This window comes from Merops nubicus, unplaced genomic scaffold, assembly GCF_000691845.1.
Source record: "Merops nubicus isolate BGI_N331 unplaced genomic scaffold, ASM69184v1 scaffold4876, whole genome shotgun sequence".
In the NCBI taxonomy this organism is placed as follows: Eukaryota; Metazoa; Chordata; class Aves; order Coraciiformes; family Meropidae; genus Merops; species Merops nubicus.
Genome location: NW_008616821.1, coordinates 109,103 through 129,961, shown reverse-complemented (window position 1 = coordinate 129,961; position 20,859 = coordinate 109,103). Strand labels below are relative to the sequence as shown.

The 20,859-nt window shown below is 35.3% G+C and overlaps 1 protein-coding gene across 1 annotated transcript in view; it reads left to right on the top strand.

Moving 5' to 3' along the window:
• Positions 1 to 37: 37 nt before the first annotated feature.
• Positions 38 to 20,859, top strand: part of WDR27 (WD repeat domain 27) — a gene marked incomplete at its 3' end in the record, with an annotated part of 46,846 nt that continues 26,024 nt past the window's right edge. The window contains exons 1-9 of the mRNA XM_008942936.1: positions 38 to 170; positions 573 to 651; positions 1,164 to 1,235; positions 2,402 to 2,505; positions 5,669 to 5,758; positions 10,230 to 10,351; positions 10,951 to 11,084; positions 20,087 to 20,184; positions 20,481 to 20,602. Coding sequence (XP_008941184.1) covers positions 38 to 170; positions 573 to 651; positions 1,164 to 1,235; positions 2,402 to 2,505; positions 5,669 to 5,758; positions 10,230 to 10,351; positions 10,951 to 11,084; positions 20,087 to 20,184; positions 20,481 to 20,602 — 954 coding nt within the window. The remainder of the gene's footprint in view (positions 171 to 572; positions 652 to 1,163; positions 1,236 to 2,401; positions 2,506 to 5,668; positions 5,759 to 10,229; positions 10,352 to 10,950; positions 11,085 to 20,086; positions 20,185 to 20,480; positions 20,603 to 20,859) is intronic.

Below are 20,859 nucleotides of genomic sequence, written 5' to 3'. Positions count from 1 at the left end.
CGGGGTCAAAACCAACCTCCGAGCCATTATCCGTGGGATGTATGCTCTGGCAAGGCTTGAGTCCAGCTTCAAGCCTGCCTCCACTGCTAACACTTTCAATACCTTAACGACACACTCCGTGTCCGACTTCGGCTGGCCAGCCCCCGTGCCCACATGGCACCTGCAAATGGGTACCCGCCCGTTGCCGCAGACGTATCACGACGGGGGTCACCAATTGTCATTACCGACACCCGATCCCCGGGATCTCTGCCACCCAACCTCTGCCGTTGGGTACCATCAGCAGACACAGGCTTCAATGTGAAGGATGTTGCAAATGGCGTTTATTGCACAGCTGCAATTGCTTATATAGCACAAGCCACACCCACAAGGCCCCTCATGGGCAGTCTGAGCTTTCCGTTACATCGCGAGATCTTCTGTACGCCGATCCCTGCTTAGGGTGGGCTCTGCTCACCACAACAGGAGATATCAAATATTTCTACTGTGCTAGCTTAACTAAGCATATACCTTGACTGTAAAAATATGTTAAGAAAACCCCACAACATTTTAATGAGAAATAAATTATTTTACTATAGGAGTGAAAAGCACAGTGAAGGATCAGCCATTAGTTTTCCATAATAAAATTAAATCATCAGGTTATACAGCAGCACCACGGTGAGTTGATATTTTGTCTGTTTTATGGTGTGTGATATTTTGTTACATAATGGAGCCATGTAATTTCATATCTATGAAATTAATAATCTGTGGAAAACAGATACAATGTTATTAAGCAATATAATTTTAAAACTATGTCGTAATACAAAATTTTCATAGCTTCTGTTCAGTTTTCAACTTCCTTTTAAAATTTATATTAGGAATTCTTTTTCATATGATTAAACTCCCACCTCTTCAGCTTGAAGAAATGTCTGAGAAATTTATATGAATGGATTCTGTCCTTGAGAATGCATTATCCAACAAATAACTTGCAGAAAAAAACAACTTAGATGCAAACTTGAGCATTAGATCTTTATAAAGTTATTGTGTCATCAATATGTACATTCTTACCTACTGACAATAACAGTAGACATAAGTAATAATAAGAAAGTAGGATCGTTTTTTGTTTGAAATAAATTCTTTCATGCAACATTTAATGTTTCATATAGGACAGTCTGTGTTCTTTCTTGTAGAATGACCATGTTTTCTCCAAATAATAACTCGAAGAAAAATGAGGTAACAAAGTGGAAGACCAGCTGTAAATGGTAGGTGATCTAGCAATTCCATTAGAAGAGAAACAATTTAAAATGAGGATAAATACAGTTCTAGGGGAAATATGATTTGTTGCTGATTCTCTTCTTGGAACTTTTTAGTCAAGGGTATCACTGGAACTGAAAGGCTCTGTAAATTTGCTATGAAATGATTGCAGCAAGTGATCCAGATTATCAGACTGTCAATTTGGAGTAAGTCTTACATATAGAAGAAAATATGTATTCCTTAGATGGTCTTAGATATTTTTTTTAGATGATTTTTTTATTTTATTTTACTAGAAAGATGAATATGTGCTAAATATGTTTGGATGTATAAACCCAACATGTACTTAAGCTGCAGTTCTAGTCAGAAAAATAACTGAATGTGGCACAGTGTGACTTCATAATTTCAGGTCATGTGCCTCATTCAGCCCTAAAATAATGTTATCTCAAGGTAATGCAAGCTTACTCTCATTGATTTAAGCAGAGTGTACAACAGAGTATAACTTGACCAGTGGACTCATCATCACTAGACACAAAGAACTAATATTTTTTTTTTTAGAGCTGACATTTTCATATTATCTGGTGTGGCATGTTAAACAGGGATATTACACACATTTTTTTTCTCTTTAGTATTATATAGTCTTTATTCTATGTAGTACAAACGTAAAAGAATGATTAATGCCGTCACTTTTATCTTTTTAAAAATAGTTTCTTAAACAGTAGCTCAAGATTAAATATTTTTTAATCCTTGCACACAGAGGCAAACCTTTAAATGAGCACTTCAGATAATTTCAGGATTGGTTTGTACTATTTTATGATAGGTTAAGCTACTCAGAACTTTAAGTTTTGTTTGTGTTTTTTCGTATCTTGTTAAATAGATGATCAGTGTAATTCATATTTTTACATATGGAGATATTTTTTCATATTGCTTATGATCACAACAAAGTAGAGGTTGCATTCATTAAATAGTTTTGTTAAATAGGAATGCAACTTAATGTCAATTTAAAATTTATTCTACCTCTTTATCTTGGATTTAATATACATTTTCCAGGAAGTTTTTATATAAAGATATTTAGGATAGCTCTCAAAGCACATTTATTTCATAATTGAAATGAAAATGTACTGAGCTTAGATAACTTAATATTTTTCCTCTCTTTCTCTTTTTTCCTTCTTTGAAGTACAAATAAAGAATATCCATTGGGAAGTGATCCTCCAACCAAATATGAAAAAGAGATATCTGTTACTTGTAAACCAACTGCAATTTGTTGCATTCAGTATTCTGGTATGTACAGGTTTTATAAAATGTACAGCTGTGTCTGTGGGCAGAAAGAACAAGATCTGTGACATGTTTTATTAAAACCATGTCTGTACTAGGTAAATTCCAAGAAAATATTCTGACAATACCATACACTGTTTGATCATTATATTTTAACTTGCAAAACTATGCAAGCTGCTAACATGTGTGCAAAAGGATTCCAATTCTCTGATTTTACATTCTTTTGCCTTTTAGACTTATTCTATGACTTTCCCACTACAAATGGGAAATTAGTAATCTAACAAGTTCTTTCACTAAGGAATTTATTTTCTGAGGTATTTACTTAGGGTCATTAAAGTATGTTAAAAACTGAAGTTCTTTTTCAAAAGAATCAGAATACTTCTATTTCTTGTGTTAAGATTATTCAGTTTTTATATATTAAAATTAAAAAAAATTCTTCCGTACAATCCAAAAAGGATATTTTCTTAACTGCTTTGGAGAAGTGATTTTTGCAATAGGTTTAGTAATTTCCAATTCATATAATTATGTTTATACAGGAACTACTTCTTATATTAGCAAATGTATTATCAAATATATAATTATGTCAATGTACAGTTTGCAAATCACAATATTGTCAAAGTATTTAAAAATGTATCTTTATAAATATTGAGGACAAGAGGTACTTCCATCAAGAAATAAAAGCAATTGGATGTAATCAGTAATTTTTCTAACCTGTATTCCAGACATCTCTCTGTTCCCTAGAGAATGGAAAGAAATTTTTATGGTTCGTGAAAAAAACTGGATGAAGTGAGCTTCTTTCTATGAATCTTATATGTGCTTAAAAGGAAAAGCTATTTTTTAGCAAAGAAAAGCATTGCTATAGTTTCAATAACACATTTTAAGTATAAATCCTCTTTTACTTACTCTGAAGAAGGAACATCTTTCTCTCTCTTTGTCTTACACACATATGCACACATTAGCTTAAACAGCTGCAGTTTATCGAAACAAGGTTTAGCAAAAATTGCTTTTTTCCTTTAATAAAAAAAATCATGTAATTGCAAGCTTGTAAAGAGGTATTCTGTTATTGTTGTAGTCTGTGTTGGCTAGATGATTCCTAGCTTTACAATATATTTTCTGCTGCAAATTTTCAGCTTGGAATTACAGCTGGGAACAAACTTTCAAGTGATCTGTGAAATATGAATTAAAATAATTAATATGTATGTGCATCTGTTAACATAGTACAAAGAAAATTAAATAGAAAAATTAGGAGGTTGTAAAATTGCATTGAATGAGTTAATGCAAACCTTCTTAGACTTATTAAACTTTCATTTGTAGTATTGGAGGTGTTAACGAGTTATCCCTTGTTGCTCTGTTAGAAAACAGTTTTATTCAGGCTTTGAGATGATGATCCATTAAACAAGCCTCAAATTCTATGCAAAATTATTTTCTTTCACAAAAATGTTTATATATTGTTAATCCTCTGTGTGTCTTACCTTATGTCACTTACCTGATATACTTACCAATCAGCTTTCATGCTGAATATCCATACTGGCAAGACTTCAGGAAAAGTGGGGGAAATCTGCAGAACAGTATTTTTAGCTCAAACACTTCATACCTTGGAGTGCACAGGGCATGCATTTTTTTAAATACTTTGTCAAGGGCTACTTATTTTTGTGATGAAGATATTTAAAACATTATTTAGTATGTGCAATCAATAGTACTTGAAGAAAAAGTCAACTGAAATATTGCTTGGTAAACAAAAGAAAAAATACTGAACAAAGAACTACTTTATAAAAAGTATACTGGTACATTTAATAACTGATAACAGAAAAAAAGACTCTGGAATGCTTCTCTTTAGCCTACACATCTGCCCCATTGTAAGTCTCACTTCAAATTCATTTTTTGTAGATGACTCTCAGAGATTCGAAATATGATTCTCTTATCTATTGCCATAATGAGGGAAAAAGCATATTCTGAACCTGCAATGTGGGTGGTATTTCTCCTGGTTTAGCTTGGATAGGGTTAATATTGAGCAGGAGTTGGGAGGTCCACAACCAGGATTGACTTCTGAACCAACCCATAGGTTAGGTCGGTTCTTCGATACCATGTTGACGTTGTGCCCATGACATGAGGGCTGGGCCAGAGTGGCAACATGTTATGCAGCTCAATGTGGTCTGTGCTTTCTATCACTTGTTCTATATATTGTTTCACTACTGTTATCATTGTTATTGTTTATTGATCCTTTCGCATTCTATTACATTTTTCTTATCTCAACCTATGGGTTTTTTTCTCTTTTCTCCTTCCCCTTCATGAGGTGGGAGGAGCAGTGAGCAAGCAGCCACATGATACTCCGCTGCTGGCCACAATATATTTGGACAGTGGATAGCAGTGCATAATGTTAGTGAAATAAAGCATGACTTTTATTCCTTCTCCCTTTATAAAGACGCTCTGGAGATTTATGAAGACGGTGTTCAGGTGGTACCTCTTAAAAAGTTCTTTTTCAGTGAACCTGTAGCATTGATTTGAATTTTGTGCATAATTTTCTTACTTCTGTCACTGATATCCTCTCTTGCTCAATCCTCCCTTATTTTTTCCCCGTGTTTATTTATCTGTTTATTTATCATGTTTATTTATCAGCTCTTTATTAATGTCCTTTTTTCAGGAAAAACTTTTGAGCAAACAATTAAATTTCATAAATCACTGCTATTATGTAGATATTCAGAGAGTCTATCCTGTCATTGTGTGCCTGCCACTGATTACAAATATAAAATTTATCATCTTTAAGAAGCAATCCAGAATGACTAATATGTGCTTTTTATTCTAATAAATAGGAAAAGGTGATATAACTTTAATAAGAAGATATAAAGATATGAGTGTAAGGAAATAGATATAAAAAACTGCTAAAAATTTTTGTACATAATTTTTTGTTGCACTTGTTTTTTTGTGAAAATGTAATTTCTGCCTTGCAATGAATAATTTCTTTGAAAATGTGTCAGAACGTGAACTAAATTGCATACAAATTCCTACCAAATTCTGCAACCTGAGTTTGTGACGTTCATACAAAATGTGTTAAACGTGTGAAATGAATATCTGGTTTGTGTTTTGTTGTAGTAATGTGATGTTTATGAAAAGAAACAGTGTATTAGGCCCCTGTTTTCAGACATAAATCATTAGGCCCTTTTCTTTATAGGGGATGGAGAGATGCTGGCTTGCGGCTTGGCTGACAAAAGTGTACTAATATTTGATTCCAATCTCACAGATACATGTAATGTTTTTTCAGGTAAATTTATTAATTACTTTATTAAAGAAATAGTCTAAGATTGATTTTAAACCTAAAATGGCATAGTAATTAAGAGATTCCACCTACATCACCTTGAGAAATACGAGTGAGAGGGGATAGTGCTGGTTCAAGATATAGAAGTTATTTCTTTAATTGTTTAATTTTGTTATAGAATTGAACTGCCTACCAGGTTATCTCATTTCTCATTTTTTTGGGGAGGTAAATAGTACACTCCCATGATAGGTCTGCATTGTGTATGTATATTACAATAATTAAATAGAAATAATAAAGACAATATATTGTAATGATAATGGACATGCATGTTGCAGTTGTATATTGTAATACATTAGCCAAAAAAAATTGACTGTAATGACATGGCAAAAAAAAGTTTGTTTTGCAGCTCCAGGCTTCTGAAGAACTGTTTTTTAAAAAAAGGGACTATTCATATGGGGAAATCCAAACCTGCAAAGTATATGCACATGAAAACACATGTGCATTACTTAACATAGTAAATGAGCCTAAAAAAAGTTGTATTTTTCTACAAGAACTATCTATTAAACTTTTAATAGCAGTAATTGCTATGTATTTGAATTAGTCCTGCTAAATTAATTTTCTATGGAATTTAATAGGGGAATATGACTGTCATTTACTCGCAGACCTTAACAAGTATAAAAATAGACTATTTTAAATTATTTTAGAGAATTATTTCTAATTATATTCTAATTATTTAGAAAATTCTAAACAAATAACTCTGATAACTGATTTTGAAAAAGAGTAATTTTCCTTTTGTTTAGTGGAAGAAGCTGTGGCATTGTGACAACTAACGGAGGCAACATTACTGATATTTTTCTTTTTGTGAGGAAATTTGTGAAAATGTGCCCTGTGGGCAGGGTAGAAAGGTCTTGTTTTTCCACAAGAGCATGTTCATAAACTTTAAAATTTTTTTCTTCATGTATCACTGACTAATTTAAGCAATTTCATAGTGCAAGTAAAATAAAATGCAGCTAGGAATAGTGTTTTGAGGTTTTATTGACCTAATTTTGTTATTTAGGTAGTACTGGATCAAAACCAATAATTTTGTTCAAAGTTACCCCATATATATGGGATATACTTCACTTTTTAGAAGATTAGGATTTCAAAAAAATTTAATCAATTAATCTTCAATTAATCAAAATTCTGTATTTCCTTCCCTTATTTGTTATGAACAGCTATAAAAAAAATAGTACTACTGCTATAATATTTATAATATACTTTTTGTTATTTATTGTGTATCTTTCTGAAGTAATCTGAAGAAACTAAGGTATAAACAATTTTCAAGAACTTTAAAGTCTTTTTTGGTAGCAGGGTTAGTCTGAACAAGAAGTAGAACATAAGCATTGCAAAATTATTTCACAGGGCTGTAAATTATCATTGCAGAGTATGTGTTCTGTAACTGTTTTTTGTAGTTTCTTTTGCATCACACATCCAGCATTTCTTTATGTGAGCTACTCTCCAAAAGTTAGGCTGATTTTACTTGAATGTATATAGAGATTGTGCTGTAGAAAATGACATTTCAATTCTGTGAAACTTTTCCCACCCCAAACCCCACCACTCCCCCCAAGTTTGTTTTTATGTGGGCTTCATTGATTTTTGGACTGGTAATAGCTGGATTTCGTCTTTATTTCATCTCAATGAAAGATACTGATTCCACTGCCTTTGTTGCATGTGTACCTCCATATACTTGCTATATTCTAAATAGCATCTAAGAAATGTTTCAGATAACAGAAAATACAGACTTTAATAAGAAATACTAGTCATCCAAGTAGACATATTTGAAAGCAGAAAAAAAAATTAGACTTTAGAGATTTCTAAATTAGAAAGAAAACCTTAGATCGTATTACTCTAAGTCATGAAGTACTTAAGCTTTGATACATTGTTAATAAAAGGCTTTGTCTTTCTATGATGTAAAATTAAGTATCATGTTTTTATAAGACATTTCAACATTCCGAGTTCCCTAAAATACTGCAGTACTTTGCAAATGCAGGCTGATTTATTGTCATGAGAAGAGTAAAGTGACCTGCACTAAACTTCATGCCACTACTTCTTCTCATGCCATTAGTTAACGTGTGAAGTACTAGTTCTTCATCTGGCTTTAAAATTTTGATTTATTACTAAATTGTTCTGCAGACAGTTGACTTTTTTCTATTTGTTTTCTTACATTTTGCACTGCTATCTAATTTATTTCATTGACATCTTTCATTGTTTATCCTATGTCTTTTTTTTATGGTGCACAGTCTGGCAAGATGTGTAAACCACATTCTACTTCAGGGTCTCTAGGTAGCATAAGAATGCAACTTGTGCATGTAGTTCTTTTCAAAAGCAACAAATTTGAAACTGTCAGATACTCTATTGTAAGGGAGTAGGAACTGCAAACCACCAGTTACATGCTTAACTCGTTCATGTAGCTCTTCTGTACAGTTCAGATTATCTTGAAATCACCTATTTTCTACTTTAGATGACTTTGGTTCTGAAGTATCATAATAGATGTATATTCTTTTAATCACAAACCATGAGGCATTGCTCATATTCAGAGCAGTCAATGGTAATGTAAAACTTTCCTTGTTCTTTAAATGACAATATTGATTCTGTTTAAAAAAATTTCAAGGCAGCACTAGTATCTGAATATAGATGATTATTGAAAATAATATTTTTGTAATGCACAATCGGAGAGGAGCGGCACAGCAACAGTAATTTTGCCATAAGCCTAATTTATTGTTTTGTTCCCTGAAACACTCAATCAGAGTTTTAAGTAGTTCTGCATTCCTCTTCAGTGTTGGCTCTTCAGGTATCTGTGTCCTGTAGTGAAGTGCAGGTAACGTTGACCAGCTTTAAACCAGTTACAGTCAGCATGGCCTTTTTGAAGTCTCTTTACAAGACCATCTGCTGTCCTTGTCAATGTGCTTCAGGACTTGGGAAACCTTAGTAACACCTGTTTTGAAGCTTGCCTCTTGCAAGCCAGCTGGCATCTCCTTTACTGTGCCTTGAGACTGGGGGCCTGGAGTGCAGAGATTCTTAAGCGTTTTGGTGACTCTTTCAAGTTTCCAAACCTCAGATTTTCCTAAGGTTTCTCATGTTCCTTACCACTTTGGAAAACTGTTTTGTATAGTTGGTTTTGTTTTGTTTAATGCAGATAATTCAAGACTTCCAAATGGTTTTACAAAACCAAAGCCTCTGAAGAAATCTTTGTCTTGAGAATAAGTAACACAATCACCTATGTACTTACCCAGTACCTGTACAGTTTTCTGGTGAAAATTCTACAGGTCTTTGGTAACTTGGAATTAAAATATCTTGTTTATAAGCCTTTTTCTAGATATATGTTATCATAGAATATCTTAATTGTTGAGATAAGTGAATTAGCCTTCCTGCAATCAATATTTTTTTTTATATATAAAAGTTCAGTTGACTAAAAAGAAAATGTGCACAAGAGGGCAGCATAAGAACTTTGAATATTTTAAGGTTAGCTAAAATTCATCAGACTTCATCTGGATAGACTAGAATAACATGTCCAAAGTTTGTTAAATTTGTTTGATGTGTTTTCTTCTTTGCTGACCTTTTTTAATCAGTGTCAATATATTTTTCAATCAAATTAATAATTCTAGGTTCTGGATGATGTTACTGACTTTTGAAGCTCTTTCTTGAAGATTTCTAATCTTGTTTTTAACTGTGTGACACCAAAACTGGAAAAGTGTTTCTTGTAGCAGTTTTTTGCTATTAATTAGAGATTATAATAATCTAAACAATGATTTTTAAATAAGCAGCTACATGGGTTTTTTTTAATTAATGAGACAATCCTGCAGTAGTTGCAATGGCATGTTTACTGTTTTTTTACAAAAACAGCTATCTCAGTAATAAAAGCATAATAAATGAGCTGAACTATTGAACTATTCTCAAGGTCCTAAGAAGTTTCCAGATAATGCTTAATATAAAATTTCATTATAATAGAAGCATAGAATTGTTTAGGTTGGAAAAAACTTTTAAGATCATGAAGTCCAACCATTCACCTAACTCTACTAAGTCCACTGCTAAACTGTGTCCCTCAACATCATATCTACCTGACTTTCAAACACGTCTAGGCATGGTTCAATCACTTCCATGTGTACTTAGATTCTGAATACTCAGATACTTTTTTGAGTAATACTATTTCTTTGCTTGAGTTGAATTTCAAGGATATTTTTTGAAAATGCTCTTCCAATAACTTTGAAAAATTAGTCAGTATTATCGCTCTGGTTGTTAATGACATTTTCCCGTGATTTTTGGTTGAATTAAAAATCAATAAGTGCTTTACTCCAACTAAGTTTTAATCCAACAACTTGAAGCCTGTATTTAAAATATATTTTAATGTTGTGTATAATTATATTTAAAAAATAGATTAACTCTGGAAAAATGTGTAAATGCAAGAGCTTTATGATATTTCTATTACTGTTTTTATTAGGTCATGATGGTGCAGTTAACTCTGTTGGCTGGAGTCATGACAAGAAGTGGTTAGTTTCTGCGTCAGAAGACAGAACTTTAAGAGTCTGGTCAGTCTGCAATAATGACCCTGCCCTAATTCTGGTAATTAGAAACTTCTGTCAACTTGGTTCACAGAGGACACTGTTTTGCACTTTCATCTACTTCCATTTTAACAACTCTGTAGAAGGAATATGCAGCCTGATTTTTCAGAGCTACAGAGTGGTGGTGATTCCAACTAATGCTATGATCTGGATAATTTCCATTGACTTCAAAGTAGGCTTTTATCATGGTACTTTATGAAATTAAAAAGAAACCAACCTTGACAGACAAAACTAGTGGGCATGTCTGGAAGTTTTGGTTTTATTGTCTGCTCTCTATATCTAGTTTCATTGGCTCAGCTCTGCTTGACTTTATAGTCTACTGTCCAATTCAAATGGAAGTTTAGAGTACGAAGCTGGATTGCATTAGATTCAATTGACTACAAATATTACTAACTTTACTGCCAACTAGTTTAAGTAGAATGAAAACTTTACTTTGAGATCAATAGGTGTGAAAAATAGGAATGACCACTACATAGTAGGTTAACCTCCTGGCATAGGATAAGGACAACAGGCAGGCTATGCCTTAAGACCAGGAATATCAGATAAAAATGTTAATCGTCTTAGAATTCATTTTTTTGTATAATTTTCTTTGCGTTTCAGGGCAAAGAAAAGTTCCCTAAGACTGTACGCTTTGCGCAGTTTTATTTTATAGATACGTTTATATTGCTGTGTTGTGGAGCTGAATTTCATCTATTAAGTCTCCATCTAGATACAACCAAGGATGACCTCAAGCGGTGAGTACAATTTCTCATTAACAGACTGGTGAAAGTACTTTTACTGTTTGATTTGGGATTTTGTGGGTGGTAAGGTGGGCTGTGAGGCAAGAATATTACAGAAGAAAAAAAAAAAAGAAATGGTAAAAGCTAATAATAAAAAATCTTTATTCTGGTATAATAGAAACAAAATTGAAATGTTAACTAATTTTTTTATAGAGCATACCTTAACTGCTGTAAATACTGTTTTACTATTACTGCTACTATTTGGGACCTTTGGAGCTTTGTCTACCTGCTTACATCTCAGTGTGCATTAATGTCTTAAGTTTGTTTGAGTAGGTATTGCAAATCTTTCTCTTGTGGGAATATTCTGTATGCTTTTTCTTTTGAAGATTCCAAAAGGATGCAACTGTTTTCTTCCTTCACTATCAAATGGAAGTAAATAACTTTCATAATTTTCATTGGCTTTCCAGCTGTTATATTGTATCTAATTATTTTTCCTATTATCCTATTTTGCCTCTCTGTTTATTCATTGTTGGGTATCCTTCATGTACTTTTTACTAATACTATTCTATTTATTATTATGAGGTTCCTTTCTGGCTTGGAATCAGTTCTTTTACTAAGTATCTGATATACCTTTTATGTTCTTTTAGTTTATAATTGGAGCTAAAACTGTCCTTGTGTTCTTATACTAAGTTTCTCTGCTCTTCACTTGCTTTTGCTAGTTTTCAGCAGTATTTGTGTATATGAGATTTTACTACATTCAGATATACATACACACATGCATATATGTGTGTATATGTATGTGTATTGGGTCTGGCTGAGCTGATTTTCCCACTGCAGCCTTCCTGGTGCAGTGCCTTTGTGCTGAGAGTTAGAAGGGTGTTGGTAACACCCATATTGTGACTGCCACTGAGCAGGGCTCGCACAACACCTTTCTAACATTCCCCCCACGATGGAATGGGGGGACAGGAGCCTGGGGGGAACATAACAAGGACAGCTGACCTGAACTGACCAAAGGGATGTTCCACACCATATGGTGTCAGCTCAACTGTACAGCTGGTGCAAAGGTGAGTGGGGGGAGCTATTCCTCGGTCCTCTGGAATAACTGCTACGTATTTTGGAGCCCTGCTTCTCAGGAAAGGCCAGACATCGCCTGCTGATGGCAAGTAGAGAATAAGTCTCTGTTTTGGATTTTTTTTTTCTTTGCTTCCGTGCATGGCATTGCTTGGCTTTTGCTCTCTAATTAAACTGCCCTTGTTTTAACCCACAAGGCTTTTGTCTCAATCTTATTTTCCCTCCTCCTTTTGCTCTGTGGAGGAAGGAGAGGAGAGGGGGAGGGTGATAGAGTGGCTTGGTAGGCATCACTTGCTCAGCCAGGGTCAACACACCACAGTCCTTTTTTTGTGCCCAACGTGGGGCAATTACAATGGCAGTTTTCTATTATAGCTATAGTAGTTGCTAGGCTGCAAACCTCTGTGCTGGTTGTGGGTTTGTTGACTGTGGCTTATCTCTATTTTGCTAAGTTTTGGAACATGCTAATGCAAATAATGGCTTTCTGTTATGTCCTGCCTGTGATTATTTTGTTGGGTAAGTTATCTTGTGGAGAAGATGAGGGAATACATCTCTCTCTCCCTACTAGGGATTGATGTGAGCAGCTTTATTGCTCAGGCTCCTAAGGTGAACCTTACGTGTGAGCTGTTCAATACTAGCAATTAACATTGCTGGCCTATTACGGTTTGCATGGGGCTTGATCTTGTCTTGGGGTAAAAGAAAACAACTTTTGTGCAGGACAACACCAAATTGTGCTCTGAAGTGGCCCATCCTGGATGGCAGGGTATATGGATGGATTTGGGCAGGTTTCTAGGGTGATTATCGCCTCCTGTAGCCTGGAACTTTACACCTGAACAGGAAAACGATCCTGTCAAATTGACCCAACACCTAATAGAAGGGTCTCTTATCTGCCCTGATGAAAACCAACAGCTTCTACCACTGTACTGGGGTCTGGCCTGTGCCTACTGAGCCGCAGTTCAGTACTCTCAGGAGACTGGGGTAGAGGCAGGGACTCAAACTATCCAAACAACATCAGCAGCTACTATACTTGCCCCAGCAGTGAAAAAGAAGCAATGGACGAGAAGAACAACAGGCCCATATGCATAATTAACAAGGGAAAGGGATGGAGAGAGAGAGGAGGGAGAGTTTGGTCAGGAACCAGGACCCTCAACACAGAGAATTGAGGGTGCTGTAACAGAACTGAAACAAGAGGCAGAAACTACCCAGACCTCCTCAGAAACTATCCTGACCTCCTCAGAACTTTCAGACCTGAGGAAAGATTCCAGCTGCCAGCCAGGGGAGCAGATTGTTACCTGGCTGCTGCAATGCTGGGATAACTGGGCTGATATGCAGGGGCTGGAAGGTAAGGAAGCCCAACAGCTGGGCTCCCTTGCTAGGAATTGGGGAATTGAGAGAGGAGTCAGAAAAGAGGCAGCAATTCACAGTCTCTGGAGACAGCTCCTGTTGAGTATGAAAGCTAGATACACATTCAAGGAAGACCTCATGAGCTCAGCATCCTTGGGAAAGTGGTATACTGCAGATGAAGGTATCAAGTACCTGAGAGAATTGGCAGTATTGGAAGTCATCTATGGGGATTTAGATGATAATAAGCATCTCAAAGATTCAGAAGATTTCCAATGTATATGGGCTATGTGGAGAAAGGTGATCAAAAAGGTGTCAAAAATGTGCCAGCGTCATACTCCACCAGCTTGACAGCAATGTATTATCCAGAAATGGACACCCCAGCTGTGGAGACAGCAGCATCTTTGTGGCTCCAGAATGTCAAAGAGAGCCTTCGTACCTCCACATCCCTGAAGGCTAGTGCCCTGGATGTCAGGGACATACCAAGAAATCAATTCTCTCCTGCACCAGTTAGAGGGAAAGGGAACCCAAGGTGCATGCCACGTGGCACACTACTTTTTTTTTCTGCATAACCAGGGAGAAGACATGAGGAAGTGGGATGGTCAACCCACCTTTAAGCTGGAAGCCCGTGTACACGAACTGAGAGGGAAGAGGCCATCCAAGAAGGCTGTCAGTGTAGTCACAGGAGGAACACAAGAATGGAATCGGTGATCTCCTAGACATGAGAAGACTTGAGACTACCTCATCTGGTCCTGATGAAGGGACTTCTGGTCTGGCACTGCAAGGGTCAGACAGTGAATTTTCTGGCCAGGAACAGGAATAAAGGGTCCCTGCCTCTGACCAGGAGGAGGAAAGGGATGACCGTGTGTACTGAACTGTGTGGATTCCATGGCCTGGCACATCGAGCTCACAGAAGTACAAGGCTTTGGTAGACACTAGTGCAGAGTGTACATTGATACCATCAAGTCATAGAGGCACAGAACCCATCTGGATCTCTGGAGTGAGCGGGGGATGCCAGGAACTGTCTGTATGGGAGGGCAAGGTGAGTTTGACTGGGGACAAGTGGGAAAAGCACCCCACTGTGACCGGCCCAGAGGCTTCTTGTACCCTCGGCATAGACTACCTCAAGAGGGGGTGCTTCAAGGACCCAAGGGGGTACCGATGGTCTTTTGGGGTAGCCACTGTGAATACAGAGAAGATAAAACAAGATTTCAGAGCCCTGCTTCCCAGGAAAAGGCCAGACATCTCCTGCTGATGGGAAACAGAGAATAAATGTGGGGTTTTTTTTCTTTGCTTCCGTGCATGGCATTGCTTGGCTTTTGCTCTCTGATTAGACTGCCCTTGGTTTTGCTTATAAGGCTTTTGTCTCCATCTTATTTCCTTTCCATTTTTGCTCTGTGGAGGAAGGAGAGGAAAGGGGGAGGGTGACAAAGTGGCTTGGTGGGTATCACTTACTCAGCCAGGGTCAACCAACCACAATATATTTAGACACCAGTATTTAAAAACAGCTTGAAGAGATATTTTAATTTGATATTAATACTTTGGATTTTGAGTGGAAGGACAAACAGGACTGAGGTTGCAGCTACTAGTTTGATATTGTGAATGGTATGTTCTGTCTGTCAGAAAGAAAACATTCAGTGTGTTCTGAATGTTGAATAGGAGTGCTTTTCTGGTTTGAGGCATGATCCTCGTAGGTAGGTGGAACTTTAAAGAAGCTTTAAATGGTCATACAGAAAACAAAAGGAGGAAAAAATGCCAAACTATGTCAGTCCTTTAAAACATGTTTTTTAAAAAACAGAATTTCCTTCTTATTTGAAAAAGTAGCTAGTGGATTGTGATCTAAGTTCTGTTCAAAATTTCTGAAAAATGGTTAATTGTGCTTTTTCAGTCACCTGTTTAGTTTTACAGTTAATCCACTGTCACTTTTTGTTCTTTACCCTTCATTTCTTGTAAAAATCCTTAATGGAGGGGGGTGTTGTGAATCTTATTATTTTAGTCATATATGCCATTTAGAATGGGCATATAGCAAATAGACTAGAAAACGCAATACAATCTAACACAGAATTCCCTGTTTTGATTTTTTAGGATATATGTTACATTAGGAGAGTAGAACTAATAGAGTGAAACATAAAAAAACCCCTGGAATATAAGCACAAATTATTTTGAAAGTATGTTTTTTCCCCCCTTGACTTTCTTTTCTCATAACTAGTTCTGCAGAGATCTCAAGTTATGAAATGCTTACCTTGTAGTCAAGCCTAATAGTACAGGAAGAACCTGGAAGGCAGGAAAAGTGATTCCTGTTCCCACTTTTGCTTGAAATTTATTCAGTCTAAACAAGTAACATTTGCAAACTGAGGCACATTTCTCTTGTACCATTCTTAACTCTTAAAATTTATACAATCATGGAGGAACTTAGAAAAAGAAGACAGAAAACAATATTCTGATCTTCTAGATCCTTCCCTCTTTTGATTATTTTTCAGTTTTAAGATTTAGCTTAAGATATTTTTTCCTTCTATTTGTGGGGTTTTAGCCTTTAATAAGGAACTTTTATTGTAGTATATAATGTGCTGGCTCTAGCTATCTCCTTTTGTATTTTAACAAATACCCATGTCTCCCAGAGGAAAGTATCCAGTAATCTGAAGAATATCCATACTTCAGTTACGGTTATGTAAGACTCATCTTAACTATCTTTAAGCTAGTTAGTTTAGAAGCTAAAGGTAGTATGGAACTTGATGTAACTGTAGAACCCACTCAAGAAGTTTTGCAAGGACTTGGGCAGTGAACTTCTATTCTGTTCTGTGTTGTTCCAATTGCTTTGTTAGGAGCATATAAGGCCTGGGTTTAAAGCTGTTAATGTATGTAGAGTTGTGCTTATAGCTATATTTTTTTTTTTTATTGCCATGCTCTCAATATTTCTTGATGCTTTAATGCTAACTCAAAAATATGCAGTTAGACTCTTTGGGATATTAGTGTAATGCCAAAATTACAACAAATCCACAAACCTGTCTGAGTATATATATATATAATGTATTGAAGGTTAATGTGCTTTGACATTTTCTTGTGGATCCTCTCCAGATCATTTCTCAGCATTTCTTTCTTTTATGGAACACTGCTTTTTTTTATTTTTTTTTTTTTCCTCACAACTCTCTCATCCTGCCTTGTGAATCAAATTTGAAAGAATGCTTGAATGGAACAGATTCAAGAAGATGCTACATCTGATCCCAAAGCACGCTTTATACCCGTAATTAGAAGAGTGTGGCAATGCAATCTGGCAAATAAAGATTGTTGCTGTATTTCAGAGGTGAAGAGAGTACAGTGACAAAGCATATCACTGTTTCTTTGTGCAGCTTTTTCAAAGAACTCCCCATAAGTGTTAATTAAGCATCACAACAACTTCATTAAATGGTTAAATATTGGTTCAGTTTCAAAGGTGAAACTGAGAAGTGGAAGTAAGAATAAAGAATGTTATTCTCCTTATTGGGCTATTAAAATATATCTGTATTTAAAAATGGCATAGAGGAGATTTGTTGCGTTTCTGGGAATAGCATACAGATCCACTGACTTCTGCTTCTGTGATTAATCTCAAAATGATTCACAATCTAAACAATTTGCTTTACATTCTACAAAATTACTAACTATTAGATTTCCACTCTCATCAGTTCATGCTGATGTTTGTGGTCTGTCACTTAGTTTTGACTTTGTCATGGGCAGCCATTTTCATTAAAGTTTTAAGTGCCAGATCTGCATCAACTTGCATTGGGGTTGTTTTATTTTTTTTGTTTGTTTGTTTTTGTTTTTGTTTTTTTTTAGGCATATTCATCTTCTGGGTTTTGCATAGTAATATACTTCCATACATTGAAGTTTTTTGTCTATCATCAAAATGTTTCTACTTTACCTGAGTCTCGCAAAAAATGTTTTCAGCAAAGGAGTTCAAATTAGCTGGAAAATAAACACATCATTCTCTGCAATCATTGCAGGAAGTGGTTGTATCTTAGAATATGGTTTTATATTTTATTTCTGAAGCTAATACCAGTCTCCTGAAAATAACTATATACTGCAAATTTATTCCCCCAAAATGATTACACCCCCAAAATTATTGGACCCCCAAAGTATGCAGGACAAAAAATATTCCAGAGATTAGTCATTTACGCTGTTGTCGGAATTGTAATGACTGAAAGCATTAAAGGGGGACAGAATTGTAGTTTTGAGTGTATCAACACAGATGTGGTTTTATTTGGATACCTAATATATAGGATTGACAGCTGAGATTGTGCTATGCATAGAATTGGAGACCTGGAAAAACTGTGGTAAGAAGATACTGTTCATCCATTTTTTGCCTCTATCACAAGCTTTTCTGTGGCCTGAGGAGGTGTTGGTTGAATGCAGACATTTTTTAGGGCTCATTTGTGCTACAGTAGCTTCTCTAGCTGACTTATGAGATGGAATTGTGCCTATACTCCACATTCCTGACCTTCATCTGTGCAGCATTTTCTAGGGCTTGTAGTGTTTTGTAATAGCTGAAAACAACCCCTCAACTACCTGTGAGAGTGCATTCATGTTGGCAGCCCTGCAACAAAGGAATTAGCTTTGCTAATGGCAGACCATTAAATTCATCTATGGCAAGTGGCTAGACCTAGGATGGAATTCTTAACATAGTTGTATATAATTTTATTTTCAGAATTTACTTCTGATGGTTATATAAAAATCTTTTTTTCTCTGCTTTTGAAGATTTCTTATTTTTTTTTTTTTACTTACAAAGCAACCCTTGTTATATTGACAGAAATATGTTGATTTTCTGCATACAAAACCAAGTTATTTTGTGAAATGAGCCTTCATACTGATAAATTGTAATATCTTTCAAGAATCTAAAAGCTTTTCCTTTATATGCTCTTCACACCTTTATCTTTGTAAATGTTTAAACAGCTTCTAACCCTTCCTGGACTAATTCCTCTAATTACTTCCTCAGCAAGACCTTTGTGAGATATACAACAATCTTTTCTGATGCAAACAGGAAATTATTTAAATTAAAATGTAGATTGTGTACTTTTGCTTATCTTTCAACCTATGTCCTTTATCTCATGTTCTTACATATTACAAGTGGCATTTAAGCATTTGTCTTGTGTTTGTTTGAATTATGTAATTCTTTTCTTCTGCAATCTGCTCACCTACTTTGTGTTGTCTGTTAATTCTTAGTTTATGGAGGTATTATTAAAGCAATAAAGAGTTAACCCCAATTGTTATATAAACTTTAATCTCTTGGAGACCAGAACTAATGTAGTGTCCAGCTCAGTGTGTCTACAGTGCCTGGCTGAAATTTAGTTGACTTGCACTTTGAATTGAGTGTACATAGGACATGTGGCAAATGCATTTTGTGTCCAAAAAATAGAAGGTCTTAAATATACTAAAATTCCTCCTCTGTTCACTAATGTACTCTTGTTCTATTTCTTTTTTTCCTTTGTTACTTTGGTTCTGTTTTGTCTTAACTTGTATTTGATGAATCTCAGTTTACTCTGCTGGTTGAAGATCTGCTTTCTAGGTGAAATTCTATCTGGGAAACACCCCATGGGGTGTTTATCTATGTAGCAGACTGCACTGTAGAAGACAATACTTCAGCTGGCTTAGAACAATTGTTCTTACATTTGAGAGCAATCTGTTTCAGTAAACTTCTTTCAGCAGAGAAAGTTAGATCAGATGAAGCTTCGTGCTTCCTTCAGTACATTGTTCCTATTATCTCAGTCTGTTTAGTTAAAGTTAGGTTGATTATCTTTACACAAAAATGTATATAAATTAGTTGTTCCTGAAGTCCAGAGCAGTTTATTTTTGTAGTTTGAGTAAAATGCTTCTGGAAACTACAAAAGGTTCTTGGGTTAAATTGCAAAACCCTGTATTTTACCTTCTGCTTCACCATCGCTGCTGAAGTAGCTCTAATGTCTATCTGAAAAAGCTCAGTAGATCATTTGAGAAAGACAACGGCAAAACCAAATCATTTTTGTTTTGAACCAATTGATAAATGATAAATGCATTGCTTTTGTCAAATGATCTCAATTTTTCAAACTTTTAGCATTGTTGGAAAGAAACAGTCATTGTTCCTACAAGCGTGTTGTGCATGGATTTTTGTATTGTTGTTAGGCATGCTAAAATGGAAGTATACTTACACTGGAATTTTTTTACTGCATAGAGGTATCTGCATTTAGAATATTATGTAGGAATGTTGAGCTACTGTGGTGTGTTAACCTTCACTATTTTCTCTCATTTTCTTTTTTTATTGCCTCTGTTTGGCATATTAAATGTTACACAGAAACTAGTGGAATTTCTGCTTTTTGATCATAAGTACTTGGTGAATGTGTTCTTTTCAGCATTCTCAATATACAAAAAGAATTACTTTAGTGTTTCATGTTGGTGGAAGTTATCTTATGTATACAAATCATGTTTCTTCTCATCCAAATGAGTTTTATCACCAAGTTTTTTAGTAGCCTTCCACAATGAGTCAAAATTTTCAATAATTAAAATATTTTGATTTGCTTTGTGATTCTAATGGTAGTTTACTGGTTCATACAAATTATAACCTACTTCATTAATAAGAGCATTGATTTGATATTTTTTTTCAGATACAAACAGAGAAGTGTTTGCAAGTTAGTACAGAAATTTCCTATGGCCTCAACAATGGAAATTACCAGCCTTTCAGCAGTAAATGATTTCTACTCTCGTATCCTTTGTATTTGTTATTTTCTTTATTAAGTTCTTTGGACTTAATGACACTGAAATAACTTCAGTTATACCAATTGCCATTTGATTCTCTGTTACTTTTTCTGTTATGGTAAATGCTGTATTTTTGTGATACCAAACGTCAGATTTGGGTATAGGTATTCTAGTACTGCAAGATTTTTGGTGTTGCTCATATGGCACTAAATACAACAAAGTCTTGATACCTATTTCCTGTCTTTTTGTCTATGTGCTTTGTTCTTTTAGATCAGTTTAACTTTAACACAGAGAACTGTACAGATATTGTGCTTACAGGTGGCAGCAACCGAGCATTGGAAATTTTTGACCTCAATGCAGGCTGCAGCACAGCAGTGATACCAGATGCTCATACTAGATCAGTCCATCAGATCTGCCAAAATAAGGTATATACTTCGTAGAATTTTATTTGTAGTAGTGCTACAACACCACCAATGAAGAAACCGGAGGCTAAAAAATATAACTGATAGTAAACAATAGACTTTTTTATCTGTTGTGGAGAATGAAGAAGGTCATAAGTCTGTGTGAATAAGGCACTTGCATCTTATTTGTTCTTTTGTGGAAAACAGGGAGCAGCAGAATGACTGAAGAAGCTTGTTGTTACAGAAACTGTATGTTACCTTTTGCCTCACTTGCACAAGGC